The 15,406-nt window shown below is 38.7% G+C and overlaps 1 protein-coding gene and 1 long non-coding RNA gene across 4 annotated transcripts in view; one reads left to right on the plus strand and one right to left on the minus strand.

Annotated features, from left to right (window-relative positions):
- Window positions 1-6,487, plus strand: part of LOC135308761 (uncharacterized) — a 30,894-nt gene extending 24,407 nt beyond the window's left edge. Inside the window, exon 3 of the long non-coding RNA XR_010369139.1 lies at window positions 4,164-6,487. This is a non-coding gene — a long non-coding RNA (uncharacterized LOC135308761). The remainder of the gene's footprint in view (window positions 1-4,163) is intronic.
- Window positions 1,298-14,941, minus strand: CPO (carboxypeptidase O). 3 transcript variants are annotated; one of them, XM_064434142.1, is made up of 11 exons: window positions 14,793-14,941; window positions 11,563-11,638; window positions 11,033-11,157; window positions 8,445-8,559; window positions 7,309-7,410; window positions 6,385-6,489; window positions 5,740-5,850; window positions 4,544-4,634; window positions 3,760-3,962; window positions 2,903-2,987; window positions 1,298-1,697 (listed from the first exon to the last, which is right to left on the minus strand). In XM_064434142.1, the coding sequence occupies exons 1-11, from the start codon at window positions 14,870-14,872 to the stop codon at window positions 1,429-1,431; spliced, it is 1,362 nt and encodes a 453-aa protein (XP_064290212.1). In that variant the 5' UTR covers window positions 14,873-14,941; the 3' UTR covers window positions 1,298-1,428. The 3 variants fall into 3 exon arrangements, with proteins under 3 accessions (XP_064290212.1, XP_064290214.1, XP_064290213.1); XM_064434144.1 differs by lacking the exons at window positions 11,033-11,157; window positions 11,563-11,638; window positions 14,793-14,941 and adding an exon at window positions 9,112-9,262; XM_064434143.1 differs by lacking the exons at window positions 11,033-11,157; window positions 11,563-11,638; window positions 14,793-14,941 and adding an exon at window positions 8,644-8,749.
- Between the last annotated feature and the right edge of the window lie 465 nt (window positions 14,942-15,406).

Raw genomic sequence — 15,406 nt, forward strand, 5'->3', positions numbered from 1 at the left:
TCTTGGCAACACAGGAAGAGAATTGGACAGCATTCTCTTCCCCAAAGCTGGAAATATTTTGTTGAAAAATCTCTGGTTAGCACACTTTCAATTTTCAAGCACAATCTTGACATTTGCTAAGAAAATCATACCTTTTTTTTTCCATATTCCCTGGATTCTTAAATTTCTATCACAACAAAACCCCCCATCTGTTATCAGTAGTAGCCAAGCTTGGTGCACATATTTCTGGAATGTGGGACTCCTGTATTCAAAAGCAGAGTACAGGTTAAAATAGACCTTCCCTATTTCTGTGAATGCCCTGCACCCTCTGGTGTTGGCTGTAACAACACAGAAGCTCTTACCTTGGTATTCTCTTTTGACTGGCTCATTTGGAGAGTCCCTACTCATTGGGCTGAAATATTTCCTTTCCTCTGGCACTCTACTTTTTTTGCATGAGGATCTCTGAAGGTTGCAGGCTCTCCCAAATGATGGAGAGCAGACAACAGAATAATACCTTTTTGTACAGTCAGCCCCAAAGGATTAAGGTGGTTGGTAAGAAAGAAACCTCTTTGTAAACAGACTTTCTTTATGTACAATCTTTAATAAAATCCCTTAGGAGTCTAAATTAAGGAGGATAATTGTCACCACCAGTCAATTTTGGAAGTTGAATATGCAAAAAACAATTCTCTGGTCTGCTCTGTAGGAATAGCACCCCATCCTTATCTCTCTTTTCCCTTTTTCTTTCAAATTTTTTTGAGGATCTGGGCACCTTCTATCTTCAGTAATCTGACCACATCTAAGTGACAGGGCCACACCTCTTCTCTGTCCCTACATGCTTGCACCAATTCAACTCTTCAGCTTGCTTCAGACTGTTGTAGATGGTTTCCTGATCATGACCTTTCACCAGCTTTTGAGGCCCTGTATTATCTAGCAAATCCCAATGTGACAGATTAGGGAAGGAAAGTGGAGGACAAGGAAGCCATCCAATTTTCTGTAGTAGGATTTGAGGACTTTTAAGCCTCACGGGTATCCTGCTAACTCCAGCAACATGCAGAAGTCAGTGGGTTCAGGCAGTAAGGTAAATAGTGACAGATCAGGACTGTGGCTGACAGAAGGGTTGCACAGGCCTAGGTGAGCCCCTAAAAACATGCTCCAAAGAAACAGGGAGTAATAGTGCTCTGTCCTCATGGGTAGTTGTCATGAGTTGATGTTTTAAGGTCGTTTAAAGACTAAGCAGAGCCAGCAAGTGAAGCTTGGGAAATTGCCACAGCTCTTTATATTTTCCTTCTTCCCAAAAACATAGCTATCAAACCACAAGTCCTTTTATTTGATGGGATGAGCCTTTATTGAAATACTTGACATTAAATTCCTTTGCTGATGTAACTTTTTATTTTTGAGGGGACATTATATTTTTCATGTGAGACTCATGCTGGGTTCTCTAAGCTGTTTTTAAGAAACAGACCATGTAAGTACAATACTCAGACAAAGGCTCAGGCCCAAGCTGCTGGAGGCCAGCACCACATCTCCATTTGTGAAGTACTTCTTATCAACATAGTCTATGATGGTCGTCACAGCCAACATAGTCTCCTCACACGTGGGCTGGATTTGGTTAGGTGGGAGAACAAATCCATGAGTGCCCCTGTCCCGCAGTTCAAACGTGTAGGAGAATGGAATGCCGATCATGTGGGCCCAGTCTCGTGAGGAGCCTGAGTTATTGTCTGTGAATTTAAAAATAGACAGGCGATATTTGTATTAAGCATGGTTCTTTAAAAATACTTCTTGTTAGAGTTAATACAAGTTTCTACCAGAATCCCTGAACTAAGCAGTAACCATATATCACTGTGACATGGAGAACAGTGTCTAGGTGCTGTAATTCTTAGCTATACTAAAAGTATATGGAGTTTTCTAAGTGACACAGTTCTTCATAAGATGGCACTGAACAATAACAAGAGATAAGTTTCAGGGATTCTGTGTTTTTAGCATTTTACTGTGACTAATGTAGGGTACAAGATGGATTGGACATTTATCTGTTCTTGTACTTAATTTCCTACATGGATACTGACTAGAATTTATATATGTATTTTTAAAAGCATAATTTTGGTCAAATCTGAAAAATTTCTGGCTTCTCCCTATATCTCTGTACATCTTTCTTGTGAATTGTTTTCCTTACCTATTCACTGTAAGTACAAACCCTGCCAAAATGCAGCCCTAGGCACAGGCAAGTTGCACTAAACTCACACTGCATTGCTCATGCAGTCTGTGCTTCTGGGACTGGCACTTGGGGACTAGCAGAGACAGCCACTGGAATATGCAAACCACATGGGTTCTGGAGCCAACTACTCACTGTTCTCACTGACTAGCGTGACGTATTGCTTACTGGGAAAATATTGGGTTTACTAGGCAGTCTCTAGGGCCCTCAATCCTCTTTGCACAGGCTGTCAACTCATATTAGCTGTGATATGTTCGTGATGTGGCCATCCAGTCTATTAGGAACAGGGCTGAAACCGATGTATTTCACACAGAATTACAAGCAGCTGCCATGTGATAATGTCTGATGAAGTAACTGTAGACCTGATTGGGATTTTAATTTTTGCTTGATTCCCATGAAGACAAATAGGAGTTTTGCTGCTGACTTCAGCAAGGTCAGGATGATCTATCACCAGTCTCCTTCTGTCCCCTGTGATGGATCTGTGAGGAATCCATGTAGGAACTAGCTTCTGATCAATGCTTCGTCCATTCCTGCAGTCAGCTTTCTAACTTACAGAGTTATCTTGTATTCAAATGACTGCTGCTGACATGTTGCACCAAAACGGCCCTTTAAACATTACTCCAGGTAGAAACTCAGCAAAACAGTACTTGCTGATGTATGTGACACAATTCTTTGAAAAACAGAGTAGTCAAATGGAAACATAAAAAAACTTACATAAAATTAAAGAAGATGGTCCTACTTTGTAGCTGGTCCCATACTTTCCTGTCAATGCAGCAGCTGCTTCCTTTGCAACTTGCATCTGGAAATTCAAAATAGGAACAGCCTTCACAAAATAGGTACTGCCTCAGTGGCAGTACCTTTGGCAATTATTTTGAGTGGACCAAAATTTTTGTCTCTTTCAGCTTTACATTTACATATGATCACCTTTATAACACACTGGTACTGACTACAGCAGTGATTGACCTCTTACTTGTTTTATTGCCATAGGCTCTCTATCCCACCATCCTTAGAAACTGACCCATAGACAAAATAAATTACTTTTCCAATGATTCATAAGAACTCCAAACCCAAATCCCTCATGCTTTTGACTAGTGCTTAATCTACTTGAATATTCATAAATACACACATAAGTGAACTTAAATCAGAACACTAAGAAACTGAGGGAAGAAGTAACCAAGAAACAGTTACTTTGTTCCCATTTTTCTAAGCATGTTTGGAATACCCTTTCTGGACACAATCATGATAACCATATGTGTATAATGTGCTGGCATCCTAAAGTGTGAATTCATTCTTGTATGCAGTGAAAGTCAGTGCTCTTTTCCACTTACATTGTTTTGCATTAACACTACCTGTAGTAGTTCAGTTTTCCTGATTTAAGATGAAGAATTAGGATTTCTGAGGCAAATAAACTTTACTGATGCTGAACAGAGAAGCAGTAACTCTGTTCAAGCCAAGTCCTTGAACAAGCCCAGCTCCTCTGAAGGAAAGGCAAGAGTGCAAGTAACGTTGTACCAGGTGCTACTGCCTGTACTTGCTCTCTAAAAAGGTAGAAGATAAATGTTTTGCCCTACCAGTTCTTCATTGTTACTTGGAGGTTTAGTTGTGGAACCATATGGGGTGAGGATGAGCTGTCCATAGGAGTGAATTGTTAAATAGCACAAAATGTCATTCGTCTTGCTTTTGATAAACTGAGCCACAGCTCTTGTCTCAGGCTCTGATTCTGGTCCAGATCCACAGAAGACATCACTGCTGCAGTTAAAGGATGCACCAACACCTGGGGAGGAATACAAACACTGAATCAATGGAGAAATATAGAACACCAGTTCAGAAGGAACTGGGAAATTTACCCTGGAGTGTTAAGGCATGTGTTTATGTGGGCAGGGGACTAGACAGCTCAGTGGGACTTTAGCATTACACTCAGTAGGTAGCAACTAAAATTTGATGCAAGACTAAAATATTTATTGCACATTTACAGGATGGCTGCAACAAAAACACTCTGACACCACCACAGTGTACCACACGCCAGGGAAGCTTTGGAGGCTCCTTGAAATTCACGACAAATGTAAATACTGGCTGTTAAGTGACTAACTCTTAACATTCCTGCCTACAGCTGATGCTTGCTCCTGCAGTGAATTAGAGGTATACTTACACAGGAGAAATTTTCTGCTCACAAAAATAAGTGCTGGTTGAAAGTCAATGAGTTAATATTTTGACAAACGAGGGTTTTATTTTTACACATGCCTTGATGAAAACAAGGTGAATATTCCATTCTTGAAGGACTACATTTTGTTTCAGAAACTAGTTATTACTCTTGCTTTATTTTTATGTTCATGATCTGAAATACTTCAGACTTACTGCCCCAGGATGAATTGAAGTTTCGGTTCAGATCTGTGCCGTAGCAGGTGCCATTCTCATATGGAGAACGGCTTTTCCTCCACAAACGATCCTGAAGAAAAGTAACTTCTGTTACGTAATAAAAACTCATTGATCCATATGGCCCAGTGATTATATGGTGTAAATACCCCTTTCTTTTGACCTCTGCATTCTAACTAACCCTGGTATTGTAAGAGTACAACTCCATGTGCAAGGGTGATAAAGCTCAGCGGCAGAACAATTCATCTACTACAGCCAGTCTGTCATCAGCCACAAACCTGTGTTCACTCTGAAATAAGCCTCCTGAACTTTTTTTTTTTTAAGTATGCTTTTTCTGTAGTACTGCTTCTGTGCAGTGTAGTACTCCTAAGCAAGGCATTATGAGTCATAAGAGATGATAGCATGTTTCAGATTCAGAAAGATTAATTATTTTTTGTCAGTTAATCTTGCTACTGTCCCCTGGTTCCCTGCTATACTCACAGCTACACAGGTTCTGTGCAGACCTCACTGCACTACCTGCATGAGCTTCCCAGATGAACTACTGTGCATCCAAGTGCAGCATTTGGTATGCCCCACACCTGCTGGGAAGCAAGGTGGGAGACAGCCCAATCCACAGAGTGGTAGCCATGGGCCATCCAAAGGTCCTGCATTAAAAGGTGCTTCAACTAGGCACAGGGGCCTAAAAGCATGGTGAGAGTGGCTGAAGGCCAACATTTTGCATTACTGTCTATATCAGAAAAGGAAGATTATTTGGGAGGGCACACCTCTTCCATAACCAAATAGCCTGATATTTGACCAATTCTCCTCCTGTGCTGTGCAAAGGTTCTAAGACACATCTGCTACTTGACATCCTTTATGAATGGATAACTCTTCCAGACGTACTTAAGTCCATCAACCAAGCCTTGAGCTGTTATCAAAGAAGTAATCCTATCCCCAGATAGGAAACCAATTGATCTTGTGGGTTTGTCTTCCCAAGTCTCATTTGCTAGCAATATTTAGATAATTTCAAGTGATCACTGATTTTTCACAGAAGAAACAAAATCTCTCTGCCATGAAAGGATTTATGAGAATATCACTGTTTTCTGTTTAAGTATAATTGCTATGACGCTATCTAAAAGTAACAAAACATGCTGGGCACATCTAACTTTCAGTCTAGTTCCTGGATTTTCACTACTTACTGTTTCCCAGGAATAGATGTAGCCATCAATATTGAGGACTGGCAAGACATAGAGGTCCAAATTCTGCAGAAATCTGCTTATCTTTGGGTCAGTTTTGTAATTTTGAAGAATCTGAAAAGAAAACATACAGAGCACTGAGCAGAGAATTTGGTGGTAATCACTGCAAAGAGTGAGTTTAGAACTATCATCCAGTGATTACTCACTCCTGGACATCACCATGGTACCCAACACCTACTTGATCCCCAGTGTGCCAGGTACTTTTTCTATACACATGGAACATTGCTATATCATAGATTAGGGGTTATGTTATATCATAGATTAAGGATTTATTTCAGGAGGATTGTGGCTTTTTGGTAGAGAGAGGCTTGATCTAACAGCCTTTGTGAGAAAAGGTGATGTTGATACCAAGTTTTGGAAAGCTTTAGAAACATTCAGCTGGAGGAACTGGCACACTAATTAATATTGTCCCATATCTCAAACCGTGCTTTGGACTTTGTTCTCCACAGATATCTGTACTATACACTAATTTTGCAAATCATATTTTAAGAGAAAAGCATAATACTTGGTACCAAAATAGAAAAGATAACGGAAGCATCCAAATTGATATGGTTTGCTTTTTATCTAAATGAAAGAGTAAGGACTCACTTCTTTCACAAACCACTGACAGAAGGCTGGAGAGATCCATTCTCTGGCATGAATCCCACAGTCCATCCAAATTATCTTTTTGGTTTTATCTGATGGTTGGCTGATCTGAGAGAATGTAAATGTGACAATTTAAAAACTGTTACATTGCAATAAAACAGCTTAATGTGATAGAAGAAAGTAAAAGAAGTACCATGATATGCCATTGAGCCATCTGAGATTATTATTATTGTTATTATTATTACAGACATCTTTATGACAAGCTCTTTTTCCTTATAACCCCATCTTTATAGCATTAGAAGGCATGAGTTTTAAAGTATCTGTTGAGCAGAATTGTAAACAGAATAGTTAATAGAACAGTTTCTTTTTTTTCCTTTTTCATTTGTATTCATTATTCACAGGAGTGGTTGCTCTTAGTTGAAGATTTTAAATTTTTTTTGTTTTTTGAAGGGGAGTAACAAAAAGGCAGGATGTCTAATACTACTCAATGATAGGACCAGATAGGCAATAACTAACCCAAATATGCAGACTATGGTTTTCACTAGTGCGTCCAATAAAAAAGTCATGGAATACTGCTAGCAGAAAGGCTATCTGCTGTAAAAAGTAATAAAAATAACAAACTAAAAGTCTTTATCCTCACACACAGCTGTTGCCAAGCTAGTTTCAGCTTGATTTGTATTTCTAAACAAGGCTTCAGTTAAATTTGTTGTTTTCAGTACATAATAGCAATAGCAAGCTCATAATGATAGTGTCTGTGAAAGTTGGCAAATCTTACCATAATGTAGAGGAGTAAAGCCATCTCCTGTTATTTCAGTGAATTGGGATAAATGCTATCTTAGGAAACATCTGAATCCTGTCTTCTCCTGAGTACTTTTCTTTTTTTTTGTTAAGATATGTTTTGTTATTAAGGGAAATTTCCTCCCTTACCTGTAGGTAATACATTGTTCGATTCTCAAATGTCTTCCCCAGGATGTGCTGAGTCACCAGCTCGCTGTTGTTCTTCTGGATCTGAGTCATCCATTGATAAATCTGAAATCATTGCAAAGAATTCTTGTCCAAAGTGGGAGTTTCCTTCTCTTTTCCACTTCCATTTCCAGATTAAAACATTTTCTTTTGTTTAGACAAGCAACATTTTCCCCAGAGTTTATTTCAGTCTGTGATGTCACTTACAGGCATGGAAGGTGTTTCACATGCCTCTGTGCAAAGGGATGGCTGTATCTTACTGGGTATTAAAAGGGAACATTGCTGCAATGTGACACAGATTCTCCATTCTGGATCTCATTCAACATGCCCATCCTGGTGGGCATCTTCCTGCTGAGCTCACCAGACATGAAGCCACACCATCAACTCTTCAAAAGAGTCTTGTCCCTATATCAGCACTGATTTTCCACATCTGAGTCAGCAGCAGTCATCCTCAATGGGTAGCTCAAGCAAAACCTACATGAGGGTTGACTTTGTTCTGTTATTTTTATTATGCAGCTAAGAGAAAGAATTGCCACCATACACTGCTTTTGTCCAGGTTTGCCAACTGGTGCATGGAATATGGCACCAAGAAGTCATCACTGCCCACCTTTAAGACATTGTTTTCTCCTAAAGTGCCAAAAACCTGCCCTTAAATTACCTCTTTCTACAGAAGTAGAAAGTCCCACTGTTCACCCACTGGAATTTCAGACACCACAATGGCCATTGCACTTCACAATTGCCTCAGCACCAAACAATCTGGGACTTAAATGAATAAATACTAAATAATAGAGAATGACAGGGTGGAAAGGTAGCAAACCAGCCAAAACACAGAATATTATCTGCAAAACAGTGCAGCTGCTTCTCACAGAGCATTTATATTTTGTTCAGTGCAGATTTAATAAAAATCAATGGCAAATCCATATTCAATTCAACCAGGCTGGGATTCTAGTCAAAAAGTAAGGACTGATTCTTTAAAGAAGAAAGTCAGAAACAGGTCCACTGACTTTAGCTGAGCTTTCTGCAAACACAGAATTGCCTTCTGTGGCATTTACAGAACAGAAAACAACAAAGTACACAAGCAGGCTTAGGTTTTTCTTTACCTCTTCCATTGGATGGTATTCAGTGTAGACATAACCTCCTGAGACCTGTCTGTGGCTGCTCCTCTCTCTTGGCATGCTCTGATCCACAAGTTTCTGCACATCAGGTATTAAGACTCTGAAAGATAGGGAGAGGGAGGATAGAATAGAAAACAATTCTGAACAGTTACTGCAGAACTGTCATAGTGGGTTCATTGCTTACATCAGCAAACAAAAGGATTTAACCTCTTCTGTTGTGATTTGCCTGCCAAGATCATCACCATCAGCATTACAGTTATTTTCATGTAAAACAAAGTTCAAAGTACTGAGATATTCACAGGGTTTTAACAATAATAATTTTTACCAGATTTTTTAAGTTGTCAATTTTCTACCAAGGAAAAAATTCAAGATTTTATTTTCTTCACCTCTTCTATTTTTGAGCAAAATTCAAAAAATACCACCTTTGGGAAAAGGAAGCGAAGGAGAAAAAAATTAAGATTAGATTTTATTGTATTTTAGTGAGACATTTTGAATTTGCAAAGATTTCACAGAAACATTTATTGCAATTTGCAGAAATCAGAACAAACTCCTTATTTCCTTCAAATAGCTTTTTTTGCTTTTTAGCTACAAAAATAGCTCAGAAACTAGTATAGCACAGGTATGATTCCATGATCCAAGGAGTCCATAAAACCTTTTCCTTGGCTTCAGTGGACTTTGGATGAGAGGCTGTTCTTCCTCACTGCAATCAGCCCCTAGTAACTGCTGTAAATCTGTGCTCTTTGTAAACGCTTGCGATAAGACAATTGCAAAGGTAGCTCCAACACTGTTAATCTCAAATGCTGGAAGTGCTACCAGGCTTTTCTGCTGACAGTGGCACTTATAAGCATTTCTAGGAACTGCATGTAAAAAAACTTTTTAACTTTCAGTCTGAGCTTTGATGTTTATTCACATCTGAACTTCAAACTAAAATTCAGGCAGTGAAAATTTCCATGAAGTGAAACCACACACACAAAATAGCTTATCAGTGCTCTGGAGAAGAGTCTGACGCAGTTGGAATATTGAGTCCTTATTATAATTTGTCATCTATGTCTCTATCATTATATACCTGACTGCCATGTTACCTTCCCTGCATGCCAGCTGCCTTCTAACAGGTAGTTCCTGCTTTGAATCTGTTATAGAACTTTGACTCTATTATTGTTGTACTCATCTCAGCCTCTTTGCAGTACATACCCAAAACTTTCATCATGACTAATAATTACTCCTCTCTTTCTTTAGAACCCTGTGTAAGGTAGATACAGTTCTGGCCAAGGGAAAACAAATTTCCCTTGGCCAGAACTTTCAGCTTAGTATTTAAATTTCAGCTTAGTATTTAAATTTCCACTAGAATCAGTTGAAACCATTAGAAAATTAAGAGTCTTGGCATAAAAAAAGTAGTTAAATATCTTCTGGGATGTTGTCTAAGTACTGAATATCTAAACCTCATACTAGATAATTTGTACTGGCTCCAAACTCGTATCTCTTCATCTCTGGTTGTCAAGGCATCACACTTACTAAAGGAACTTGTCAGGCAAGATGCAGGATGTCAAGATCAGCTTTAACTCAAAACAGCTTTGAAGTGACACCAATCCTCCTTAAACTTATCCTTGATTGGTAAATGTCAGTGTATGCCCATACGCCGTTTGTCATCAGCCCTGAAAGACTACAGGGGTATTTATATTAAATACTGCTAAATTAAATTAACTACTGATTACCTGAAAAAGTCAGTTCTAAAAGGGAGCAGGACTGTGTGAGGAATAGCTCTTATTTAATCCCATTTTCCTTTTTAAACAGTTTGTATCTGGATTAGATCTTCTGGTTGCAAGTAAGGGAAGATGTGGCTATGTAGGTGCGATAAAACATTGTGGGATATTTGCAGGTTGTGGCTCCCAGTTGTGTGCATGGTGCCCACCTGCCACTGGGATCTTTGTCCTAAGCTGGGATGTGCCAGGAAATTCTCACCAGCCTCGTGAAGGGGATAGGGGTAGAAAAATGCAGCTTTTGAAGAAAGTGGCTGAATATTCATTTTGAAAGGTCTCCTCTCCAAATCAGAGGAGTAACAAGAGACAGGAAAGGGAAAAGGAGAGCTAGAGACTGTTTCCCTGCAGTGACACCAATTAAACCTTTGGGCTCTCCAGAAGAGGAAGGACCCTCCAGTCAGATATCCATGCTTTCCAAGACGAAAGCATGCTCTTATAAGTAGTGGTTACACCAACTTTGGCCTCTTGAGGTCAGACTAAAAAATTGAGTCATATATCCAAGTGCCATCTTCTCAGTGACTGCTAAGAAGGCCACAGCAGGAAACAAGACAGATTGGGCTGTCACAGGTTCCAGTTCCAGACTCACTGTCCAGGCTAGGTGGAAGGGAAGTACATAGGGTAGAGGGGAATGGGCTTTTAAAGGTTCATACAGCATCTCTGTGTTTGGCTGGTCAAGGTAACTTGGAGGCATTTGGAACAAAGGTTGGGTCCTATTGCCAATACTAGCTGACTTTATCAGATAGGGCTTGGTCCTGTTCTGATAGCAATGAAGATTATTAGAGCCAGCCTTCCCCACCAAGGTATTAGAGATTGTACCTGTAAGAGATCATATGCTGAGCTAAGCTGTTTTTCACCTCCTGCACCAGAGGGGCTGGGACTCTTATGTGCAGGTCTTCCCCAGCCCTGATGTCTTCAGGCAGCAGGGGTTTCCACAAGTCCAGCTGGGCAAAAAAGAAAGAAATTCACAAATGAAGCTCTGTTTTCAGAATGAGAACTATATTAAAGATAGAGTAGTTGCATATCAACAAATGAAAGATTTCCTTCAAAGTGTCCTGGTAACTCCCCAGTCATCTTTTCAAAGAGCACACAGCACAGGCTTAGACACCAGACGCCACTGATAAGGAGCAGCATTTTCACTCAGCTATGCTAAGAAACTAATATTTTCATATAAATTCCTTCAGGTAGTGGAAGGGCAATTCCACACTACAATAAGAAAAAAAAAAGTTAAATAAAGCTTTTTTGTAGTTTACTTTAACATTTATTCCTGTCATAAGCTACATGCATATCTGTTTTACAGCCCAAGACTCCACTCTGTTTCTTGGGCACATGTGGTAATTTTTACTTACCATGAAAGTACTGCAAAGAAGTTGAAGATTCTGGGCTTGCTGAAATGTTTCTGGCACAATATGCAGAACCTGATCCCTGGAAATTCAGTAGAGAAACAAGATCAGTTTTAAGGTCTGTTAAAGTATCCATGATTTCAGAAGTCAAAAGGACATATTTTGTTATGTAGAAGGGAGACAGAGCATGTAACAGTGCTGTTCCAACAAAAACACCTCTGAATTATGAATTTGTGGAATCTTTTGGCTGCAAACAGAAGTGATGTGACTTTTCTGTTGCTAGAGCATTAACCACTCTGTTTCCTCGCCAGTGGCAGTGCTTTATTCACCATACAAGCTTTGCAGAAGCCAACTGCTTGCATGAGCCCTGATGTGTGTTTCTGCCTTTGCAGGACCGGGGCCAGAATGAGGGCATTGTTAATACATGATAAATTGTTTATTTGGTAAGATGTCACTTTCTTCCCCTCACATTTGGGATTTATTCTATTATTACAGATTAACTTTGTGCTTGACTGGTCTATTTAAGCACGCAGAAACTTTTGATAGTCATGATAAATTAACATTGCTAAAAACTTGAGATGTCCACAAACTGCTTTTCATGAGAATAGCCAATTTATTCCAAAATAGTGAATATTGTTGTCTCCAGAACTGCATATTCTTACTCAATTCACAAGAAATAAAATTTCTAGTACAGAATCTAGCATTTTATATTTCTAGAAAAGACTCACAGAATCCAGTGTCTTAGCATATGTTTTCATGAGATCACATGAAAATTTCATCTACTACAGGCTTAATCTGATGAAAATAATTGAAGTTTACAAAGAACAAATTAAAATGGATGGAAATGCAGAAAAAGCAAATCAGTATGTTCTGTTAAAAATGCCCTTGAAAGTTTTTTTGTATTTTTTTTCAGTGTTCAGTGTTCAGATCAGCTTTCCAGGACTGACAGTGAGTGTGATGTTTCTGGTGAAAGGGTTTCAGAGTGAGGAGTGGATGCTGATGACTACATTGCATTACTCAAAGCGGGGAGACCAGTTATCCACTACTGATGAGAACAGAATAGAATGGGGAATACTAGAAACTTTCATGCTTGCCAGCAACCAAAAACTGCTTCACAGCCTCTTTTTGTGACTTCAATGGAGTCTTTACCAGACAAGTATAAAAAATGAACATTTTACATTTTAAAGCTTTTGTAGCAGAAATTCTTGTTGCAAAAGCAAGCCATGGTCATTATAGTCATCAGCATAATGTGCTCTCATCATCTGAACTGCAACTGCCATCTTTTGTGCTTCCATGCAGGAATGTACAATTATCAGCTTAATATACATGCAAATAGAATTCACTATTCATTCACTTTATCCCCAGAGAAATAGAGGGATTTGTGGGTTTTTTACATATCACCTTTTCTGAGTGAGAACCTGATAGTTAAAACAGGCAGTTTACTACTGCTTTATGAGATGCCCCATATCTATGGGGGGAAATGATTACACTTGTATTGCTCACAGGAATGGTACAACAGTCATGATGTCTTTAATAAACCTTGTAGATGCAGGATAAACATCTTTGCTAGCAGAATAAACATCTCAGCTGCAGTTCAGAGTTTATTCTCTCTGAATGCCTAGGCTTGCTATGTTCTTTGTCTATCAGGAAGGGAAACAATATCCTGTAATATCTTTCTATCCTCATTGACATTATGTCTTAATTACACCAAATCAGAGAAATTCCAGACAGTCAGATTGCTGCCAGATGGCCAGCTCTTATTTACTGATAAACCTTTCACAATAGCCAGTGTGGAGACAAACCATTTTTAATAGTAAATTAAGATTAGAAAGCATACATTTGTTTATGATTATGAACTAAGTTTCTCAGTGGAGAAGTGCAAAGTCAGCCCATGTGACCCCAAGAGAACTACAATTTTTAAAATTCTACAGTTAAGCTTGCTTAACAAATGAAAGGACTGTTCTCAGCACAAGCTATATGTCCTTGGATGCTCATAGATTGGATATTTCATTTCATTGTTAAACAGAGCGGAGGACAATGAAAATGGGCTTTACTAATAATTTGGTCTTTGTGCAGGTGCTGCCCACCCAAAGTCACACTGACCATTCAGTACCTGTTTTTAAATTCCATGCACGTACTAGACAGGTTCAATTCTGGACAATAATTAGAAACAAAATGAAAAATATATTACCAGGGATCTGCTGAATTCTATTCACCGAAATCAGGCTCTAACTGCATCTCTGATACAAATCTAAAGACTAAATATTATCCAAGGAAATAATACAATTGAAGTAGTGAGTCTGTATGCTCTGCTGGGAGAATTTCCAGGAGAGCTGCTGATTGGGCACACTACGAGGGAACTTACTTGCTGTAGGTATTGCTTGATTTTCTGTCCTTTTCATGACTATATTCTAGGATTATAATTCATCTAGAGGCATTCAGCACCAGATTACTTTCTCTGTTTGCTTTAGAAAATTCCATGTGTAAACTTATATGTGACTAGGTGGCCTCCAAACTATGCTCATGCCCACCTGCAAATCCCAGCTGCCACAATGGCAGCTACCTAGCTCCTTGAAAGGATGAATGAAACAAAAACAGTTTAGATAGGCAAACAGAATAATTTTACATCACTTATTTTCTGAAGTGCAACTGAGAATGGAAAACAAAGCATAATTAGAGATTTCATACATTTCAAAACATTAATCAGTAATAAAAAAAAGGTGATAATCTCATTCTCTGAACACCTTGGAGTGATGATTGTCTGGAACAGCTCCCTTAGCTTTTTTTTTTTTTTTTAATTGTTACAGATCTGCAACAGGTCTTCACTATCTTTTTCATATAATGTAATCTGTCTTTTATTAATAACTGTAATTTTGCTCAGTCATACCCCTTACTTTATAGTCAGAAAAGGCATTTTACTCCTGCAGCATCTGGTTTCAAAGTTCATTATGAAAGAGGCTAAGCCAAATGCATTTCAACTAATGGAAACAGGGCATCCTGAGATGCATTTGAGAGCCATTCTGTGGCTCCTACAGCTGTAGCTATGTCTTTTTTGGCTTGGATTAGATTCATTCATTCTTCATTTCCCATCTTCATGTTTTCTTTCCCAATCTTACAAAGCTTACAGCTTAGTAACCCTGTGTGCAGTTTTCCAGCTCATAATTGTTATTATTCATACACAGATTCTGAGACTTTCACTGCATGCACAATTCTTCATGAAACCTGTTCACACTCACCTGTCATATTGCAATTTCAAGCTGAATTTTCCAGGAATTAGTATTCCCAGAGAAAAGATGATCCCAAGAGAAAGCCACATCTTTGTGCAAAGAAACCCAGCACTGACAGTGCAGCACTAAAAAGGAGGAAGATAAATCTGGACTGAACACATGATTTATACAATTATAATATACAACTAGACTTATCCTTGAAGACAACTGGCCCTTTATGAATCATTAGCTTCACTTGTAAAAGTTCTAGATTAATCATTAAATTCATTTATAAATAGTTCTACTTTTTCTTAATTCTTAAAAGTCTCTTCCACACCCCAAAACACAAACAAAATTAGCAACATTCTTAATGAAACACTTTTTCTAAGAACTAGGAACATTTTTCCTCATGTCACCTTTTTATCTTTGAAAGTATTTTGTGACAGAATTGGTAGAATTTAGAGAAAGTGTTACCTGCAAGATCTACAGCAAATCATGATGGTTAGCTTATAACAATCATAGAGATAGGGAAGTACAGGTAGCAAAAAAAGCTCTATCCTTACTCTCTTTCTTTTTGTGTTTGTGCCTTTATGGAACACTTCTGTGACCTCTTAAGTGCAGTTATATCACTTACCTAACTTAAA

This window comes from Passer domesticus, chromosome 10, assembly GCF_036417665.1.
Source record: "Passer domesticus isolate bPasDom1 chromosome 10, bPasDom1.hap1, whole genome shotgun sequence".
Classification (NCBI taxonomy): domain Eukaryota; kingdom Metazoa; phylum Chordata; class Aves; order Passeriformes; family Passeridae; genus Passer; species Passer domesticus.